Genomic DNA, 20,564 nt, shown 5'->3' on the forward strand with positions numbered 1-20,564 from the left:
GAACCCTCACCGGATCCGTACTGGCTGGGAGCTTTGAGGACCCTCGGGAAGAAAATCTCCAGAAAAGTTTCTAAGTTTGAAGGTAGAAACTGAGACCGGGAGCACTAGCTGCTCAGGGCTCCATCGCGCCTGGCCTGAAACTTTGACTTTGCCCCGGTCTATCGCGAGCAGGTATCACAATATGGTGCTCTAATCTTCTAAGTGCTATATTTGATTAATTCTTTGAAAATTCATATCTCCGGTTCTCTACATTGGATTTTTGTCATTTTGGGTCATTTTAAAGATAAACATATTTCCTATTTGTATAAATTGGTGTTGGATTTTTATTACGTGTTGTGTCTTAATTATTTACTGAAATGGTGTTTTAAAATGTTTAAAATACCTGTCTTTGAAGTTAAGCCCGTCTGCTCGCAGCCACATTACCAAGGGTTGAGCAAAGGAATAATTTTCTAAGACCTATGCTGAGTCCTATCATGTGTTAGTGACCTTATTGCCAGTGGCAGACCTACATTTGCCCCTACCAATAACCTATTTTCCAACAGCGGTGTATTGGCTGGACCCCCCCTACATGCCTCACTTATCAATCGAAGATGGCTACATGACCCCAACCCCAAGCTCCGCCTATCTACCCTAAGACACCTTGCTTCAACCACAGTGGAATGCACCATCAGTGATTGGTGGGATCTGGCCCGCCATTGCCACGTAACCATAATGTACTCTCCTCTGTTACCCCTCCAGGGCGGACTCGATCTTACGGTCACAAGGGAGGGGGGTTGTCGCCAACTCCTCCGGAAACTCTCCATCCAGACTTGGGGAGTACTATACGCCAACGGCACGTTTCGCACCAGCGAGGAAGTCTTTGGTGACGTTCCACCCACCCCCCTGGAACGATTCCTCTATGTCTGACTGTGACAGGGCGTTAGGGCTCTAACCCCATGCTTTCCACAAGAACCCCCAATCATGACTCCACTACACGCCCTGCTTCAGAGGGACACTCCCACACACATAGTGTCGCTGCTGTACCGCCACACGCAAGCAGATTGCCCCCATGAACCCCTCCTCGGCCAGAACGCCCTGGGAGGAAGACCTTGACTCACCCCCTTAATGGCGAACAGTGGTCCTTTTGTTGCCAGCAGACTGGGAAAATATCAGCCAGCAGCAGACTGCGCATTATTCACTATAAATACCCACACCGGCTTTATTACACACCTGCACGTCTGATGCACCTTCACCTGCGAGACACTGACTGCTGCGACCGCTGCGGGCGAGTAGGGGTGGACGTTCAACACCTTGCCTGGGACTGTGCCCCTGTCCGACTGTATTGGGCGGAGGTGCTGGAGCCGCTTGGACAGATGACTGGGGAACACATCCCTGAGGACCCCATTGTCGCGATCCTGGGATTTACGGGGGCACTGGCTTCTCGAACTCGGAAATATATCTCCTTGGCACCCTTGCTAGCCAAACGGTGAGTAGCCCGTAGATGGGGCAGAGGGAGGGCTCCCAAATTCAAAGATTGGCTGAATTACCTTTTATTTTTCCAAGATCAATTGCACACCTACGCTGAGCTCCTCCCACCCTCCCCCGACCCATGCAACATTTGGTCTCCTCTCCAGACGTACCTCCTAGCACAAGCTGCTCTCAATAACACTGGCGCGAAAGCTCCGCCTGAGGGATGATTACGCTCTCATACGAGATCTGGTCTAACTTCCACTGGCCCTGCTAAGGTCTGAAATGTAGACCACACACTGTTTATACTAATGGGTATGTCGATGTCAATCAATGAACTGTGCTAATGCTATTATATTATTGTCTGTTTGGCTAATAAGAATTATCGGGACTGTTGAGTGGACAAGTCCACTCGGTACGTTTCTCTGTGCAAAACTCAAAAAGAGATTTAAAAAAAAAAAAAAGTATTTTCAATGAAAAATATGTACACACCTATAACTCTATAGAGACTTTCCGTCGAAGGGCACTAATTTTACTGTTATTTTTATCCAAAACAGCTATGTTCCTGACGTGACCACTCTAAATGTGCAGTCCAATACATTTCAGTAGATAGAAAGATGTGATCAGCAGTCCAAACACACTCATTGCTACTTTGACAGGTTGAGTTTTGTATCGAAAACATCTATCCAGCTCTTTACTCTGGAGTGAAACTGAAACCAAAAACATTACACAAAACATTTGAATAAACATTTGCGAACAATTACCATTGGGCCTGGCTTACAACATGATACCAGAGAACGATAGACATGCCATGGCATCACACAGACTGTACAGAATTTTTTTTTCCACCATACATCACGCATAGGGCCATTAGAATTACGTGAAATGGGAGCGTCAAATTATGTGGCAAGTAAAAAGCCTAATTGTGTGGTATAATGCACATTTTGTGTTTGCATGATTCATTATGTTATTTTTACATGTTACAAACTCACTCGGAAAAGGTGTTTGACCCCATTAGTACCAGATTAGCACCAAAATACCGCAATAAGCAACTAAAAGGTGGCCAATCCATCTTTGCCAAGGGCCTTCCATTGCGTGACAACATGAAATCACGGTTTAGTAAAGCTAGAAATAAGCATTTTATTTTGTTAAAATCTGCAAACTAGGAAGCAGATAATGGATATGTGGCAAATCCATATCTATGCAGAAAACACCAAAGCCACAGAATGGCATAATTCGGGTGGGTGACGATAATACAAGTTACGCCAAAGTTACACGGACTTAAAGAGGCCTCCTTATGGTCACAGAAAGACTCACTGTTTTGCAATGCCTTATGCTGAACAAAATTACATTAATAATAACAACACTAATGAGAATATTAACAACTACTATTATCATCAGCATCAATTGCATTGTTATTGATACTTCCAGTAAAGTATTTACACAACTCAAAAGATGGGAGATGGTTTCATAATGCATAGTACAGGAGGAAGTCTACAAAGTGAGTTCGGCTCACAGACCTGAATATGGGTCAGTGGGTTCAGCATACTCTGCAGAAATATGTGACGTTTTCCACATTATCCTTGCTGTTGTGTGCTAAAAAAAATACATGCAATCAGTCAAATATAATTTGGCTCAATGGAGGACCAAATTATTTTGCAGTGTTTACTGATTAACTGTATTGTATTTTCTTTATATAGCGCTTTCCTGCCCCTTGTGAGGCTCAAAGCACTATAATGCATCAAGGAAGAGCTAAATTATGTGACACAAGATGCCATTAAAGCAAATTCACCATATTCTCTGGCAAAAATAGTAGCCCCATGCACAATTTTTATAATTTTCTATCAAGCAAACATATTTCCACATAGATTCCAGTTTTTGAGCTACCAATGTCTTGTGTAGTTGCTTGCTTTCCTCACGGGCATGTCGATTGCATAAATGGTCTCAGGAGAGATGGTTTGACTAGAAATGTCCCACGACAATAACAGCGACGAGTAAAGTGTGTGTTTAAGAAAACTTATTCTTTAGTGCTTGCTTTTAATTTCTCAGATGCAGCCTCTTCTCTTCTGCCTTTTTCTTACAAATATAGTGCACTAAAAGCTCCGTATTGCCCTCATTGTAGATTTTGTTATAGCTTTAAAGCAAGCCCCGGTTCGGTGTACCCAGAGAGTTTGTTTTGCCCGACTGTTCGTTCAATTGCATGTGTTGTAGCTACATTGTGTGCTTTCTTCATTTCACCACAAGAGGCCGCTGTGGTATAACATTTTGCAGACTGTGCCACATGCTACTCAAATTACCCAAATTAAGTGGCTGAAAACTAGTGTGAAAGAAAAACCTACAGCAATTATCTGCGGTCTGGTGAGAGAGTCGGCGTGAGATATGAAATGGCTCTAGTCAGTATGACTGCAGTTGTTAATCAACATTCATTACTTCAACGTCCTATGCCGAAAAAATGAATATAAATGTGTGTAATGTAACTAGTGCTCATGTAAAGCGCTCACCGAGCAGCAGAGCACCCCGATAGCAGCACCTTCTATCGGAGCACAACAGCTGGTCTTTTCCCGCTACGGATGACCGGGAAATTAAAGGGGATAGAGTTAAAGGGTCAGCGGAGCAGAAGGATTGTTAAAGGGGCAGACACCGGCCATTCCAAGGAATCAGACAAACACCAGCAGGAAACAAAGGCAAGCAGCACAGCGGGAGGGGGATGGGGGCATCCTCTCACTTTAAACTCAGAAAAAGAAAATTGCCTTGTGTCTGGCATTTGATCTTAGTCTTTGAATGCACCGCAAATGTGAGGAGATAAGAATTACAGCCCAGTTTACTTAAACAGAAGTCACAGCACAGGCAAACTAACGCGAGCAGGGAAACATTGATCTAGTCAAATGCTCCTAGAGAAAGGGAAACGTGGTCTCTAAACAGATGCTACAATGAGACAAGTGGAAGGGTGCAAGTACTGGGGAATTTCTCCGTGGATTAAAAACGAGACATAAAGGAAAGATTGACCACTAATAATCAAGGATTTTTAAATGACACTGAAACAAACCAATGAAAAGCAGTAAGCCCACAAAGAAATATATCCTAAAGTATATGAAGTATCATCTAAAGTATATAGAAGAGGTCTTGAGAGCTCGACCTAAAAGGGGACCCTCTGACCCACTCTTCAGTTCACTCCTGGACCGATGGATACAACAGAAGGACACCCTACTGCCCTGCTGCGTGAGGACTGCACTGTTTGATGTGAAGGAAGACTGGACCTGCACCCTTTATCCTAGACTGAAGTGACTCCAGTGGTCATCTGACTGACGTCCTATTCTGAGCTACAGGGGCACAACAACCTCCAGAGGCCTCTCTGCGACGGCACAGCAGACCTGCTGCAACTGGATCTGCCTGTACCTACAAATGTACCTTCCTGAGCCCTGTTGGCCTCTACTGGAGTGAGTTCCTGATCCCCAAGCTGTGCCTTCCAGGTCCTGGGCACTTTGTGTGGCATCAGTTGAGCTCCTCCTAGAAAAGAAGACATCCTGAAGTTTTGAGCTCTACACGACAGGCCTGTGTATGCCAAGGTATTGCTGCCCGCACTCACCGCCAATGTGGAGTGCAACTACAGGGTCAACAATTCGCTACACTCTCCCTGCTTGTTGCATCCTCCTGCACCGCAAATGGAACTCTTTGTGCTGGACTTTAGAAAGTAACTTTTTCAGCAGGACTAACCTGGTCTCTATCCGTTCCATTCTCCATCACGGGTCGGCTGAACTTGTGACTTTCAACTGGTCTTGCATGACCAGATAGCCACGAAGGACGTTTTGTGCTTATAGGCACTATATGCGAGAAGATGGCCTGGTATATGCTGTCCACTAATTTAAGTGGGCACCCTGTACCAGTCCACATGACCCTTATAATGTATGAGGTCAAAGATAACCTTATTGAAAGCTATCCTAGTGGTAGCTATGGAGAGCAGTCTTTAGGCTTAATCTTGAAGGAATGTAAAGCAGCTTGTTTTACCAGAATAACACCTCCTAAATGACTAAATGAAAGGAGAACCACACAGTGTTTATATGAAAAATAGGTATTTATTAGCATAACACTGCTAGTATCTACACGAGACTAGGACACAAAGCACATAATACTGAATCAATAGATCATTCGTAAATAGCAAAATACACAGCGGGCTCCAGGAGAAGACTGAACCATATATTAAAAAAATGGTATAACAACAACGACTTAACTAGACACAGTGCCTAGAGCATATAGAATCACTGGGACCCCAAGGAACCACCCAGAGAAGTGACACAGGGAGCCCAAGGAGGACGGGTGCAGTAAGGAAACACAGACGTGTGCTCCGTACAAATCAATGGGAAAGTCGCGGTTGGAAATTTACAAGTTAAGGACACTTCTAAGAGGACTTCGAGCAAACCCTTTGGAACTTAGGAGGTTCTAAGGCCAACCCACCAGTGAGTACCAAAGTACCCGTGTTACCTATCCCAGAGGAGCCGGGTGCATAGGGGTCAAGTGGTGTCGGAAACCTTCGTCGTTTTCAATGGAGAGCTGCAAAGAAGTCCTGCTGCCAGAAGGGTGAAGAGTGTCCAGTGGAATCCAAGTCTGGATTTGAGGTGAGAAAAACCTGAAAGCAAAGGGGACAGAGTCTGGGTCACTTCAGGTGACCAGGGGCTCAGTAGTCGAATGCCCACCGATGTCAAGTGCTTCAGGAGTGAAGAAGGGTTGCTCGACTCTGCAGCCACGGAGACCAGGAGATGTCGAGGACAACCAGAGTCTGAAGGTAAGCTGTCCCACAAAGGATGTCGAGAGCTGAGGGGTCGATGTCCGGCTGGAGCACCAACAAGCCTTGGCAAACGCAACCAACGTGGTCAGAGGAAACGGGTTACGGTGTGGACCAGCAAAGTCCAAGGGGACTCTCCAAGCAATGGAGAGTCAGGGCACATCTGGGGTAACCAGGTAAGCCCAGGAATTAACAAGGTGACCCTCGCCAGGACCCACAGGCCAACGGACCAGGGATCGCGAGGAGACCTCAAGCAATTTTGCAAAGTACCAGCCCACAGGACACTCGTCAAGTGGAGGCCGGAAATCTTCAGTGCAAATGCTGCTCGGGGTCAGGACTACAGGAAGTCTAATGACCAGGCTCGGCAATTGACACTAAGCATATGCAACTGCAAAAGTAAGCAGTGCACAGGGTTTCGGGTTACACGATCCCCACGAGGGATACTGGTCTCAAATTTGCTGAGAGGGCAGATCGACTTCAGGGACCTTCAGAAACCCACCTCCTGTGCTGCTGAAATCTTTGGAGTCCTCAGGAGCTTGGGAGAAGCAAACCAGTCAGATGCATTTAAGTGCCTGCTTTTGCAGGGGAGTAACTCCTTTATCCAAGGGAGATTCTTCAGTCGTCCAGCATCGTGCAGGCAGTCGAAGTACTTGGATTCTTCTTAGCAGAATCTTGTCCAGGTAAATTCTAAAGTCCTTTAGTGAGGTAACCCACTTTATACCCATGGGAAGGGGTTGGAAAGATTCTGTGGACCCTCGGAGGGGCAGGAGAGAGGAGTGGCTACACCCATGTCTTTTGTCCAGTTTTGGGCCAGAGCAGGAGCAAATGGCTCACAGAACTCGTTTGAGCTGGACTATGCACAGGGACACCAAATGTGCCCCTAGTGCAGACTTTCTGGCCCTCAGAGTGAACCCACCCAGCCCCAATACACTAAACCCTGTCTGGGAGGTGGTCACACCTCCCTGTGACAGGATGCCTATTGTCATGCCATCCTCTGTTCGAGTTTGGCTCAGCAGCAGGAGAGCAGAATCGTGTCTGTGGTTGGCAGCGTCCATTTTGAGCTGCCCAGGTCGAGAAAGCTGGTACCGGGTAGACTGGTGACCCATGTATGTCCCTTTGGAGGGTGGAATCATACCTCCCACACCAGTTACTGGTGTGGAGGTATGATTCCAAGGTGTTTTTCACCAAACATGACATGTTTCTAAGCAGTCGTTTTAAAGTTAGCATTTACAGTGAGGTTATAATGCACTTAAACATATATGTCTGGCTGCATCACAGACAACCCCGGAGAATGGTCTCTGAAGGATGCAGAGGAGCTCTGCTCATGCAGAGGCACCCTCTCACGTAAAACCCAGCACCCTGCCTTCAGGATTGTTAAAGCCTGTCATAGGGGTGAATGATAGGTATTTAAGTGTAGCGATTTAAATAAATATAATGAACCTATATCTTAAGTAAGTGGTGCAAGCACCAGTTTACACAGTCAGCTGTAGCGGGCTTGTCGTGTCAATTTGAATGGCCTCTCAGGGGTGGCACAATACATGCTTCAGCCCATGGGAGGCCTCTGGGGAACCTATGCCCTGGGTACATTGGGTAGCATATACTAGAGACTGATAAGGGTACCCCAGAATCCAATCTGGAGTGTACTTAAAGTACATGCATATCAATGTAAGGGAGACGGCAGATAGAATGGGGCCCTGAATAGCAGGATTTCAGTCAGACTAGTAAAAAACCAGCAAAACACCAGAAAAATTGGGGGTATCCATGCAGTCAGATCCTACCTTCCTACACTATACTTATCTGAAACATTTAAAATTGCATATCTCGGGTTCATAAGATTGGATTTTTGTCATTTCTGTGTCAAATTACGTCTTAAATTTTGCTCAATTTTTCTAAATCGGTGTGGGACTTTTGTGTGTTGTGCTTTCACTTTATTACTGTTTGTGTGCTGCTAACATTCTTTACACATTGCCTCGGAGTTGAACCTTGCAGTTTTTGTGCCAAGCTACCAGAGGGTTAAGCACAAGTTAATGTAGTGACTTTTTGTGGTTCACTCTGACAAGGATTGAGGCTGTGGCTTGAGTGGGCTTTCACCCCCCTCAACTGATTGCCCAATTTCTTACCCCCTTTTAGAGACAGAATACCAGCACTGGGACATTTCATGTTGGATGAAAGCCAATGAATCGAAACCCAGGCTGGGGAAGGTGCAGCTGGACCCGATGGGGGCCTGGGGCAAACGCCGCATGAGGAGGGAAGACCTCTCCCCCCACCCCCATCACGGAAGCCCGGGATTGGTCGCCCCAAGGTAGCCGACAGACCCCCCCCCAATCAGGGGGCGAGGTGGGAAGCAGCAGGGAGGGTTAAATAGGTACACAAGGCCCAGGATAGCACACAACCTCCCTCTGCAAGAGGAACACAGAATCCCACCCACCCACACCAAGAGGAAGCAGGCGTTGCAGCCACAAGTCAGAGGTGAGGCGGAAAATACCCAGGAAAGATACACAAAAAGAGAGAAAAATTACTAGAGGTAGATGGAAGGCTCACACAGTGTCCTTGGGATGCCTTATGGCAGGGGCACTGAGGGAGCTAATGATGGCACACAGCCACAGGCAGAGTAGATGGTGCTCCCAAAGGGCCCTTGGGATGCCTCACGGCAGGGGCACTGAGGGAGCTAAATTACAGGACATAGCCACAGGCAGAGTAGATGAAATGCTCGCACAGGGTCCTTGGGATGCCACATGGAAGGGGCCCAGAGGAGCAGACGAGTGGCCAACAAAGGGTCCAGGGCAAGGGGAACGACACTTGCAGCCCTGGCAGGTCCTGACGGACGCCCACAAAATTTGGTAGCAAGGTGAAGCCTGGAACCGCAGACACAAAGGCCCAGCAAAAGGGGCACCTCGCAAAATATACTGTCTGTGAGCGAACAACGACAATGAATGTACAAAGACAATGAAAAGTATGCGATAACATGGATGTTTATGGATGACCATATGATTTTCGATATGTGCAACCATGTTATGTTTGAATAAACTGCCACCATTTAAGGCACCAAGTCAAGTTGTCAGTGAAGTAATTAAAAGGTGAAAGGGTTGCGGGGGGTGAGCAAGGGCAGAATCAAAGCCAACTCGTTCCGAGTAGTCGTACAATATGCAAGTGCTCATCATTCATTCATTCATTTACAGAATGCTAAAGATATGTTGCCAGACAGAGAACGCGGTCTATACGCGAGACTTAAATATGGATGTCAATAGAAGGCGACCACTGCAGCAGATCATATTTGACCCTCAAAGAGACACACATTGGATATTTACCTAATCATTAACCAGCATAATACAAATGCATTACCTGTGTGCAACCATGGCCGAAGGGAGCACTGGACAAATTGGTGTACACACTCTGCACAATGATGTCACCGCTCATTGAACCAGACGCAAAGTAGTCATCGTTCCCATTAAATTTCACACAGGTGACTTCATCCTTGTGAGCCTGAAAATTACAAATGAACATCGAGCTGAAAATATGAACCGGTTGGCTCATTGCTCAAAGAATTGAAAATACAGCCAGCAGGCTCTGTGACTCGTTTAGCAACTAATTCTCACCTAATTCAATGTCTTACCTTAAGGGACGAATGAAGACTTCTAGCCTTTAATTCCCAGACATTCACAGAATTATCAAGGCCTCCACTCACAAGAAATTTGCAACTGGAGTGTAAATCTAAGCAGGTTTGTTTTTCCTGTTGGAAAACATACAATCGTTATTTCTTTTTAATGCAAAGTATTTTAAGAGTTTATTCGAAACCCCTTTCAACATTCAATAGAAACATGCATATCCATCCTTAGTGTCACCTTTCCAAGCAGACCCCAGGATTATTGTTGATGAGATTCATAAGAGACACATGCTGTAAAAGAAGCAAACATATAGGTCGGATGTTCTACCTTTTAGATAGACTGGTACGAGTACAAGAATTTAAAGAAGAAAATGAAAGATGTTCCTGTTCAGGACACCTTGGAAGATCATGGACATCAGTAAGATTAGTCACACTATTCTGGACTTGCTGAACTGGACAAACAAAGATGATTTCATGGCTGCTTCACAGGTGTGCATTATGCAGTGATGACCCCACCCCCCATGCAAAGTTTAGCAAGAGGCTCCTAAAATGTCACTTAGGCTGAACTTCTCATAGATACACAACGTGCCAGACGGAAGGCTACTGAGTGATGGGACTACATATGCTAGAGTGTGAAAGGGCTTATGTCATGGCCCTGAAATATACACTCCCTGAATCATTCAACCTTCTACCCCCTGGCAGTGTCCACCCTTAATTCTTATAGAGCCCAACAGTGTGGACCGGAGGCTGGACATAGAGAAGAAACCCCACAGGCAATGGAACGGTCGTGTTATAAGGACATTGCCACACATTTCCGTATAATCTAGTCAAATTATAGCTTTTCTTATTTCAACACCTCCTATTTGCAAGTAAATACACCTCAGGCATTAGTGTAAACAAAATTGTGGGAATATAGGAAATGATGGAGCTCAAGTGAGACAGGAGAGAGAAGAGATCATTGAGCAATAGCAGGGTAGAGAAAAGATGGACGACAGGATATAGGTGTGAGAGATAGCAAAAAAGGAGAACAGGAAAAGAAAGTGGATGTGACAGATCCAGAGAAAGGAAGAGCCAACGAAAAGAGTACGAGAGAGGGAAACAGTGATCTTTAGAAGGTATACTTTAATAAATTACCATCCGAATAATTTAGTGATTTGTTTTGCATTGATTTGAGGATTCTTGCCTCAGTATTCTGAATCAGCTGTATTCTATGAAAAAGTGAGTTGTAAGACACCCAGATACAGCTGTCACCTTGGGACAAAATCAGTCATTGATAAAGGGTTGGCTGCATCCAGAGGCATATGATGTAAAACGTTCCTGGGCATCCTAATATAATAAAAGCAGGAAGGGAAAACTCTACTGATACGATAGTATTGCCTCTCATCAACCTTTAAGCATCTTGTATTTATCTGTGGCCATGTGACAGCTGGCCATTTGAGGTGGGCAGTGCATGTGCCTATAAATATTAGTGACCAGACTAAGTAGTGCAGTTGTCGCAAATCCCGATGCCTTTCTCTTGTGTTGATTAGGTTCTATCTCAACCTCCCTAGCAGACGAATGATTGTGACCTCGAATCTTAAACAGTCCTCTTGAAGAGTTAAACCCTTTGTAAAGATTACGTGTAACAGCTTAAATGTTATGTGCAACAGTTTATGAGCTCCTGGTCTGGCAGGCCATAGATCCTTCAGTCCCATGGTGGAGCGTGCTTCGCCATTGGGCTCTCCCACCAGCACTAAGGAAACAACTGTTAAGTCTTCCATGCACTTGTTACATCAGACTTCTGGATACCTTAGACCAGTGGTTCCCAAACTTTTTTGACCCATGGCTCCCTTGACCTAATTGGCAGTTGGCCGTGGCTCCCCACCACTTTTTTGCCGGCGCACCGGGGTGCCTCGGCGCACACTTTGGGAACCACTGGTCTACATGAAGAATCAAGCCTAGACGTGATGAAGGATTCAGAGAGTAGCCATCACAATCATAAAACTTTATTTACAATCACACAGATCTTATAAAGTACATCTCAATTGCTAGAGAAAGGCTCAAGGAGCTCTGTGGCGTTACATGGGGTGGGCTTGGATGAACCCAAGATTGCTCACCAGATCCCATCTACCCAGTGTTTTAAGCTGGGTCCTGCCAGTGCAGTTCTAAAACGCAGCTGTCAAGATGGGTCCCTATCGGGCTCTACATTTTTGCCTTCACCCTCAGGATGAAAAAAAAATCATAACTCTGTAGAAGTCACTTCACTGCCTTTGAGGTAACTTCAAAAAGACTCGTTATAGTTCTTTCACAGTCTCATCATTTCAGAACTGAATCATTTTCAATATTATATACAACAAAGCCATAGTTGTTGCTTATTTGTGTTATGCCACTAAGAATCATTGGCACAGCCAATAGTCCTGGCTTGTTGTAGGTGTAATGTTGTATTATATATCTGGATGCAATGACAGAAGCAGCAAATTACCAGTCAGGCAGCACACTATGCTGAGCACAGATTAAGCAGCGCCCTTTATTACATTAGCCACACCCCTTTGAGACCCCCCAGTTTTTTCATCCCACTTAAAGCCCTGCATTTACATAAATGTAGGAGTCCTTCTCCCGTCATACTTGCTGCATGAGTGTTGGCTCATCTGCTTCAAAGTCGTATTTTTCCTCCCACCCCACACACCCCTCTTCGCCCTCAAATTCTTGGTGTAATGATTATTCACTAACAATTTGGCAAAATAACTTCCAAGTGTAATTGTGCTGAACTGTAATGCGAATTCAGCTGTTCTCCAAACTTGCAGCCTTTTATTGCATTGCTTCAGGACGCACCGCTCTTTCTCTCAGCCAAATTCACTGTGATGCGTAGGGTGACCAACTGGCATTGGTGCAAATTCAGGATGGTGAGTGTAAAAATTAATATTAATTTTGAGCTGAGCCTTTTTGAGAAGAGGCCCATCAAGAACTTCCCCCTCACTGCAGGAGCTATTCCAGGACTGGGACAGAAGCCACCCAGGGCGGAGACAGGATCCACCACAGGGGGGACAGGAGCCATCACAGGGGGGACAGGAGCCATCACAGGGGGGACAGGAGCCATCACAGGCGGGGGGGGGACAGGAGCCACCACATGGGGGGACAGGAGCCATCACTGGGGGTGGGGGGCATGAGCCATCACAGGAGGGGGAACAGGATCCACCAGGGTGGGCACAGGGATGGGCATGCAGTATTCTAGTATCATCTTGGTCTCTTCCAGGGTGGGGTAGGGCTCCTCACCCCCTCCTGGACAAGACAACGAGACGACAGGCTCTCTTTCTAAAATATTAGATTTGCCATCCCCCACTGTGATGTACAGAACTTAAAGGAGATACTCCAAAAGAACTGATTTAACTGATTGTCCTCCATACTTTGTTAATCAGTGTGGGTGCGACTGTGCCATTTCTTTATTTTATTACATTATAGACTGCATGTTTTAAGAACCGAGGTTTGCTTACAATTTAGTAACAGGAATTAAGCTCTGTGGAGAGAACCACGTGCTGCCTCGGTGTAATCAGGGCCGGTTCTACGATTATTGGGGCCCTGGGTAGAAAGGGAAGGTGTGAGGCCCCTCTAAGTTGCAGAGACATGACACATGACGCATTCAGGGCTGTTTGCATCTGAATAGATGCCCCTGCGCCTGAAGCTGCAGCCCCTCCCTCTCAGTCACCTTCAAAGACAGCTCATCAAGGGCTGAAGGTGTGACGGTTGCCATCCCGCTGTGCCTCTCCAATGTTGCTGGGGGTCTGAGCTTCGGTACTGAATCGGCGTCGTTACACCCGACCTCAACAGCATCGGAGTCAAGCAATTACGGACAAATGGCATCGGTTAAAGAATCCTTCTCCTTCACAGACAACGGACAGACGAGTGTTGCGCTGTGGCTGCAATTACCATGACCCACATCCTGTGCGGCGGCGCGGCGCCCCTGGCCTCTCATCACGGCGCACTGGGGTGCCGCGGCGCACACTTTGGGAACCACAGGACCTACGGGGACAGGGCTTTCTCGGTCACTGGGCCAAGATGTCAAATTCAGTTCCCTTTTTAATGCCATCTAAAGTGCTTTTCCATTTTGTAAAATATGTGGAAAACGTGACTTTTTAACCAGCAGTAGATACCTGCTCTGTAGGTTTGTTTTCGGGTTAAGTTTAGCTCTGAAGCCTCATTTCCGTGCTATGCAAATAGTGTTAACCTATCACGAAGCAGGGCGACAAGGGTGAGACCCACAGACAACACTACAGGAGACGGAAGCCTACACTACGGGCTTACTTGGGTGGAATCTTGAATGAAGAAGGGGCTGCAAGCTTGGATCGAGGGATGATGGCGGGGTGGCGAGCCTGCACAATGAAGACCCCAGATCAGGAAGGAGGGAAGGGCGCCCCGAACCAATGGGAATGCCTAACTGGGCTCCTAATCCGAGGGGAGGGGACATGTAAGGCAGGCTCGCCGCCTTCTCAGTGCTGTGGCTGCTGCATGCCGGGGGAGGCCTGCGCCGCGTGTAACTTCCATTTTCCGCTTGCTAAATGTCAGCGTGCGGTTAGACTCCATTAATTTTTCAGCAGCTTTGGGTAAAGTAAACGCGCTGATGAAATGGCGTGTATCCTGCCTACCTATGCACACGAGCGAGGAAGGGAGGGTCTGGCGTGTGCCTGGCTGCTCCCCACCACCAGTGACCTTTCAGCGGCACATGGCTGCCGTGCAGTGCGCCCCGGATGCGAACACCACTGCCCCGGATGCCCGGGTCTTTGACTTTCGCAGCTTGTTGAGGAATGAATGCCCGGGTCTCCTACAGACAGAGCAGCCCACGTCTGCAAGCATCTAACGCAAAGTTACCGGGTGGCTCCATGTCACAGGGACGCACTGCTACAGTCCTGGGATTTAGTTTAACGCCCTACTGCATTCTGGGAGTAGTAGTTGTTGGACCCGGCCTCGTAGAAAGGCCCTCCGTGCCCCCGCACCACCGAAACCTGGTGCCTGCAGCCCAAGCACGCGGCCCAGCCGACCTTTCCCACCAGGACACCTGCACCAACCCCGGACATCCCCGTCCATGGCCTCCCTCCTTTCGGCCACCCCGGGCCCGCGTGCCCACTCCCTGCAACAAGATGGCCACCCGGCCCCAGCGCGACCCGGGCCTCGAGGCGCCACTCCGGCTGGAGGACATCACGCTTCCAGGGGATGAGAGAGGGAGGAGCAGTTTCTATCGCACCTCTGAACTCCCCTGGGACAATGGGTTTCGATCGGCCCTCCGGCCTCCCTGCGGGCTGGCTCCGTGCCTGCTGGGTGTCTGGGACTCCTCCCGACCCGGCCCTGAAAGGATCAAAAGACAATAGCAGGAAACCCCGACAAGCGGCCCCCAGGTGACAAGACCCCTGCCTGCGCAGACTCCGGACATCAAAGCGGGGTCGACCTATATCAAGGGGTGCTCCGAGACTGTCCGGCAGATTCGACGCTGGAACAACGAGAGCCTGCTGACGTGGTCGCGGCTCCTGGAACTGGAACCTACCTGAGCCCTGCTGAGTGACTCGCGGCTCCCTGAAGATCGTAAGACCTCCGAACTTGTACCTGAGCCCTGCTGAGTGTCTCGCGGCTCCCTGAAGATCGTAAGACCTCCGAACTTGTACCTGAGCCCTGCTGAGTGACTCGCGGCTCCCCCAGACTCTCACGGTCCCGCCGGACCCCGACTCCGACCACGTATCCCCCAGCTCGAGGATTGTGAGCTGTGCGCCGGATACGTCCCTGCTTTGAACCGTTACCAGAGACTGTCCCGCTACCCCCTACCTTTCCGAGACTCTTGAGCCCGTGCTCACCTTGTACATATTTGCAGTGATACCTATTTGATAAAGCTTGTTTCTGAGAATACCCAGTGTGGTCTCTCTGTGTCGTGTGGTGCCAGAAGTACGATCCTAGTTGCGAGATTCCTCCCCCTGGGGAATCTCTCGCCAGTGCCCGGCTACAATACAACACGGGTGGGACTCAGGGAAGTCAGGACCCCTTTCCGGGCTCCTCTGAGGTCACCGTCTAACATTGGTGGCAAGCGACGGGATTCGGGCCCATCACCTAGAGATCGTACAGTGAACAACGGACGCACGACCAACAGAGATGGCAGAAGGAAGCGCCATGAGCTCTGCAGAAACCAACGCCAACAGAGTGTTCCAGGTGGAGCATCTGGAAGAATACACACACAAAGAGCTAAAACAATTTTGCAAAGAACTTAAAATAGCTACCACTGGCCTCAACACTAAGGAAGACTTGCAGAAAGCACTGAAAACTTGGGTGGAGACCGGGGCATCCCGCCCGGAAGGCACGGGGGAGCGCCCCGACGAAGCCGAACCCCCTCCAAGTGAAAGCAGCGACAATCAGGTGCAAGGCATTGTACCAGATGGGGGCCTATCCCCGGGAGAACTCGCGGACAGAGAGAGACGCCGCAGTCATGAACTCGAGTTAGCTAAACTCAAAATCGAGGGCGAATTGAAGTTAGCGGAGAAAAAGCTAGCGGTAGAGCAAATGCGCGTACAAGGCGAACTGGAAGAAAAGAAGCTCCAACGGGAGCACGAAGGAAGAAAGCTCCAACTAGAGCACGAACGCAGCTTAAAAGAACTCGAGCTCAAGGCCCGAAATGAGGACGGGAGGCCCTCGGGGAACCGAGAGACGGCCCCCCCAGCGGAACAGAAGGTCCACATCCCCAAGGATGTGGTCAAAGAATATTATAAAAACGATGACATTCAGCAATGGTTTCGGGCCTACGAGGTCGCCATGACCTCCCATCGGATTCCACAGAAGGACTGGGGGGCGGGGTTGTGGGGGCGGTTTCTGAGCGAAGGAAGGGACACCCTGCTCGACCTACCCCTCTCCCTGCAGACCTCCTACAGCCACATGAAAGAGGCTCTCCTCACAAGATACGGCCTCACCCCAGAAATGTACCGCCAACGGTTCCGGGACTGCCGGAAGATCCCGGGCACCACCTGGGTGGAGTATGTAAACTTTTTTAGTCGGGCCTTCGATGGGTGGGTCAAGGGCAGCAAGGTCACCACCCTTGCCGAACTCACTGACCTCATGTTATGGTAACATCTGGCTGCGAACTGCTTCGTAGAGCTTCGTCAACATCTGCTGGATAGCAAGCTCACAGATCCCCGGAAGCTGGCTGTGGAGGCCGACCGCTGGACCAACACCCGGGTCTCCCGGGGCATGGTAGGAGAGTACCCCCGAACCAGTCAGGGACCACCCCGCCAGAGAGGGGGAGGGAACCAGGGAGGGCCGAGAGAGTCCCAGCCTAGCCCCCCGAAGACACCACCTCCACCTTTCCCGGCGCCCCCCCCCACCAGTAACAGGGCCCCCTGGGAGACGAGGACACCGGGTGACCGTTACATGTTTTCGTTGCCAGAAACCCGGGCACTACGCCAATGACCCAGAGTGCCCCATGGCCACCCAAGTCACCCCTGCGAGACAGATAGCCAACGTAGCCCTGGGGGAGGAGGTTGAGGAAGCCGAGGAGTGGGAACCCGCCGCTATGGCCCTAGTATCCCTGGGAGATAGGGAAATGATCCCTGGTAGCCTCCTACCGTCCAACACACAGAAATATGGGCAGCTCGTCAAGATCAATGGCCACCAGGTAGAGGCCCTGCGGGACACCGGGGCCAGTATCACCGGTGTCCTCAGGCACCTAGTTCCCGAGGAGCAGATCCTCCCCAATGTCTTTTGCCCCGTAATCTCTGCAGACAATAGGGAAAGTATGTGTCAGGTAGCCCTGGTGCCATTTGAGTGGGGAGGGGTGATAGGTAAACTCAAGGTGGCCGTAAGAACCTCCCAGCCGGTCGACTGCCTCTTAGGGAACGACCTGGAGAGTTCTCCCTGGAAGCACGTAGAGCGCAAGGCCCACCTAGGAATGATGGGACTCCCCGAGTGGGTGTGTGCCACCACCCGATCTATGACCGCCCGACTCACTCCCCGGAGAGAAGTCGAGAGCACCCCGGTCGAGGAAGCCTGTACCGTCCCCGCCGAGGGTCCTCCCGTCCCCCCATCAGAAGGGTCCGTCGCCAGCGACGAACCCGCACCATCCGACCCCGCCCCGGTCCCCGAGTTGGGGGATCTACCCGAGTTGGCCCATTGGCGCCACGAGGGCGGGCCCACCCGGGAAGAGTTTTGCCGGGAGCAAGCCACCTGTCCTTCCCTGGTCGGGCTGCGGCGCCAGGCCGAGGGCCAAGCCGCAGGTGACCAGACCGGAACGCACCGAATCTATTGGGAAAATAACATCCTGTATAGTGAGCAGAAATCAGTGGAGCTGGGATCCGGACGGGTACTGGTGGTACCCCTCCGCTTCCGGGATTTCCTCCTGGGCTTAGCCCACGATGTCCCCCTCGCCGGTCACCTGGGTCAGGACAAGACCTACAGCCGTCTCGTGACCCATTTTTATTGGCCTAAGATGAAAGCAGCGGTAGAGGCACACTGCAAGTCCTGCCCCACGTGCCAAGCCAGTGGGAAGAGTGGGGGGAAGCGCAAGGCTCCCCTCCAACCCTTCCCGGTCGTCAGTACCCCCTTCGAACGAGTCGGAATCGACATCGTGGGGCCACTGGACCCCCCCACCTCCCAAGGTCACCGTTTCATCTTGGTCCTAGTAGACCACGCCACCCGCTATCCAGAGGCTATTCCCTGCGCACCATTACGGCCCCCGTGGTGGGCCGGGCCCTGATGGGGATCTTTTCCAGGGTGGGTTTCCCCCGCGAGGTCGTGAGCGATCGCGGAACTAATTTTATATCAAGGTATATGACGTCCCTGTGGCAACAATGTGGGGTGTCCTATAAGTTCACCACCCCGTACCATCCCCAAGGGAACGGCCTAGTAGAGAGGTTTAATAGGACTTTGAAAGGGATGATCGCTGGCCTAGAAGAGCCCCTCCGGTGTAAGTGGGACGTCCTGCTCCCCTGCCTCTTGTTCGCTTACCGGGAGGTCCCCCAGAAGTCCTTAGGGTTCAGCCCGTTTGAATTACTCTATGGGCACCCCGTCCGAGGTCCCCTCAGTTTGGTTAAGGAAGGGTGGGAGGCAGCACCCCAGACCACCCCCCGAGATGTGTTCCAATATGTCCTGGCCCTCCGGAACCAGACCAGGAGGTTCCGAGAACTGGCCGAAGCCAACCTGGAGGCGAGTCAAGAAGAAATGAAGCGCTGGTACGACCAGAATGCTACTCTGGTCGAGTTCCAGCCGGGCCAGCAGGTGTGGGTCATGGCCCCCGTGAAGCCTGGCGCTCTCCAGGACCGATGGACTGGGCCCTACAAAGTGGTTGAGAGGAAAAGCCAAGTCACCTACTTGGTGGACGTCCAGTCGCCTCGGGATCCCCTCCGGGTCCTGCACGTGAACCGCCTCAAGCCTCACTTCGTGCGGACAGAACTGAGCCTCCTGCTGGCCACCGATGACGGGGCCGAAGATGAGTCGGATCCCCTCCCGGATCTCCTGTGTGTCAAGGAGCAGGATGGCTCCGTGGAGGGAGTGAACCTCTCCCCAGCCCTCACTGCCCAGCAACAAGCGGACTGCCGCCAACTCCTCAGACAATTTTCTGACCTCTTCTCCCTGACCCCCGGGTCACCAACTGGTGTGTTCACGATGTGGACACCGGGGACAGCCCGCCGGTGAGACACCGAGCCTACCGGGTTCCTGACCGGGTCCGGTCCTGTATTCAAGCCGAAGTCTCGAAGATGTTGACCCTGGGGGTGATCGAGCCCTCTGACAGTCCCTGGGCCAGCCCCGTGGTCCTGGTTCCGAAGGCAGCAGCCCCCGGTGTCGCCCCCGAGCTCCGGTTCTGCGTGGATTACCGGGGGCTCAATGACGTTACCCGAGCCGATGCCCACCCCATTCCACGAGCCGACGAGCTCATTGACCGACTAGGGGCCGCCTGGTTCCTCAGCACTTTCGACCTCACCTGCGGCTACTGGCAGATTGCGCTCACCGAAGGGGCCAAGGAGAGGTCTGCTTTCTCCACCCCCGATGGGCACTACCGCTTCCGCGTGATGCCCTTCGGGATGAAAAATGCCCCGGCCACTTTCCAGAGACTGGTAAATAGGGTCCTGGCCGGGCTAGAACAGTTCAGCGCGGCCTATCTGGACGACATCGCTGTCTTCAGTTCAGAGTGGAGTGAGCACCTCCAGCACCTCCGGAGAGTGCTAACCGCCCTGCGCCAGGCAGGCCTCACCATAAAAGCCAGCAAGTGCCAGATCGGGCAAGGATCCGTAGTCTACCTGGGGCACCAAGTCGGGAGTGGCCAGGTCGCTCCTCTACAGCCGAAGATCAACGCCATCCTGGCCTGGGACCCACCCATCACCCAAACGGAAGTCCGAGCCTTTCTGGGACTCACGGGCTACTACCGCCGATTCATTCAGGGGTATGGCAGCCTGGTCGGCCCTCTCACGGAACTCACGTCTAAAAAACAGCCAAAGAAGGTGCAATGGACGGCTGCATGCCAGGAAGCTTTCGATGCTCTAAAAAAGGCCATGTGCACGGCCCCCGTCCTCCAGGCTCCCGACTACACCAAGGAGTTCATAGTCCAGACCGATGCCTCCGAGCATGGCATTGGGGCCGTCCTGTCCCAAGTGAATGATCAAGGCCTAGACCAGCCCGTCGCCTTCCTCAGTCGGCGGCTGCTACCCCGAGAACAGAAGTGGAGCACCATAGAGCGCGAAGCCTTTGCCGTGGTCTGGGCATTCAAAAAACTACGACCCTACCTGTTCGGCACTCATT

General features: G+C 50.5%; 1 protein-coding gene across 4 annotated transcripts in view; it reads right to left on the bottom strand.

Annotated features, from left to right (window-relative positions):
• LOC146855889 (protein NEDD1-like) overlaps positions 1-20,564 on the bottom strand; it is a 305,997-nt gene that overhangs the window by 205,467 nt on the left and 79,966 nt on the right. For all 4 annotated transcript variants that reach the window (XM_085650678.1, XM_085650679.1, XM_085650680.1 and 1 more), the window contains exons 4-5: positions 9,840-9,956; positions 9,569-9,709 (exon numbers count right to left, since the gene is read on the bottom strand). In XM_085650678.1, coding sequence (XP_085506804.1) covers positions 9,569-9,709; positions 9,840-9,956 — 258 coding nt within the window. The remainder of the gene's footprint in view (positions 1-9,568; positions 9,710-9,839; positions 9,957-20,564) is intronic.

This window comes from Triturus cristatus, chromosome 4_1, assembly GCF_964204655.1.
Source record: "Triturus cristatus chromosome 4_1, aTriCri1.1, whole genome shotgun sequence".
Taxonomy (NCBI): Eukaryota; Metazoa; Chordata; class Amphibia; order Caudata; family Salamandridae; genus Triturus; species Triturus cristatus.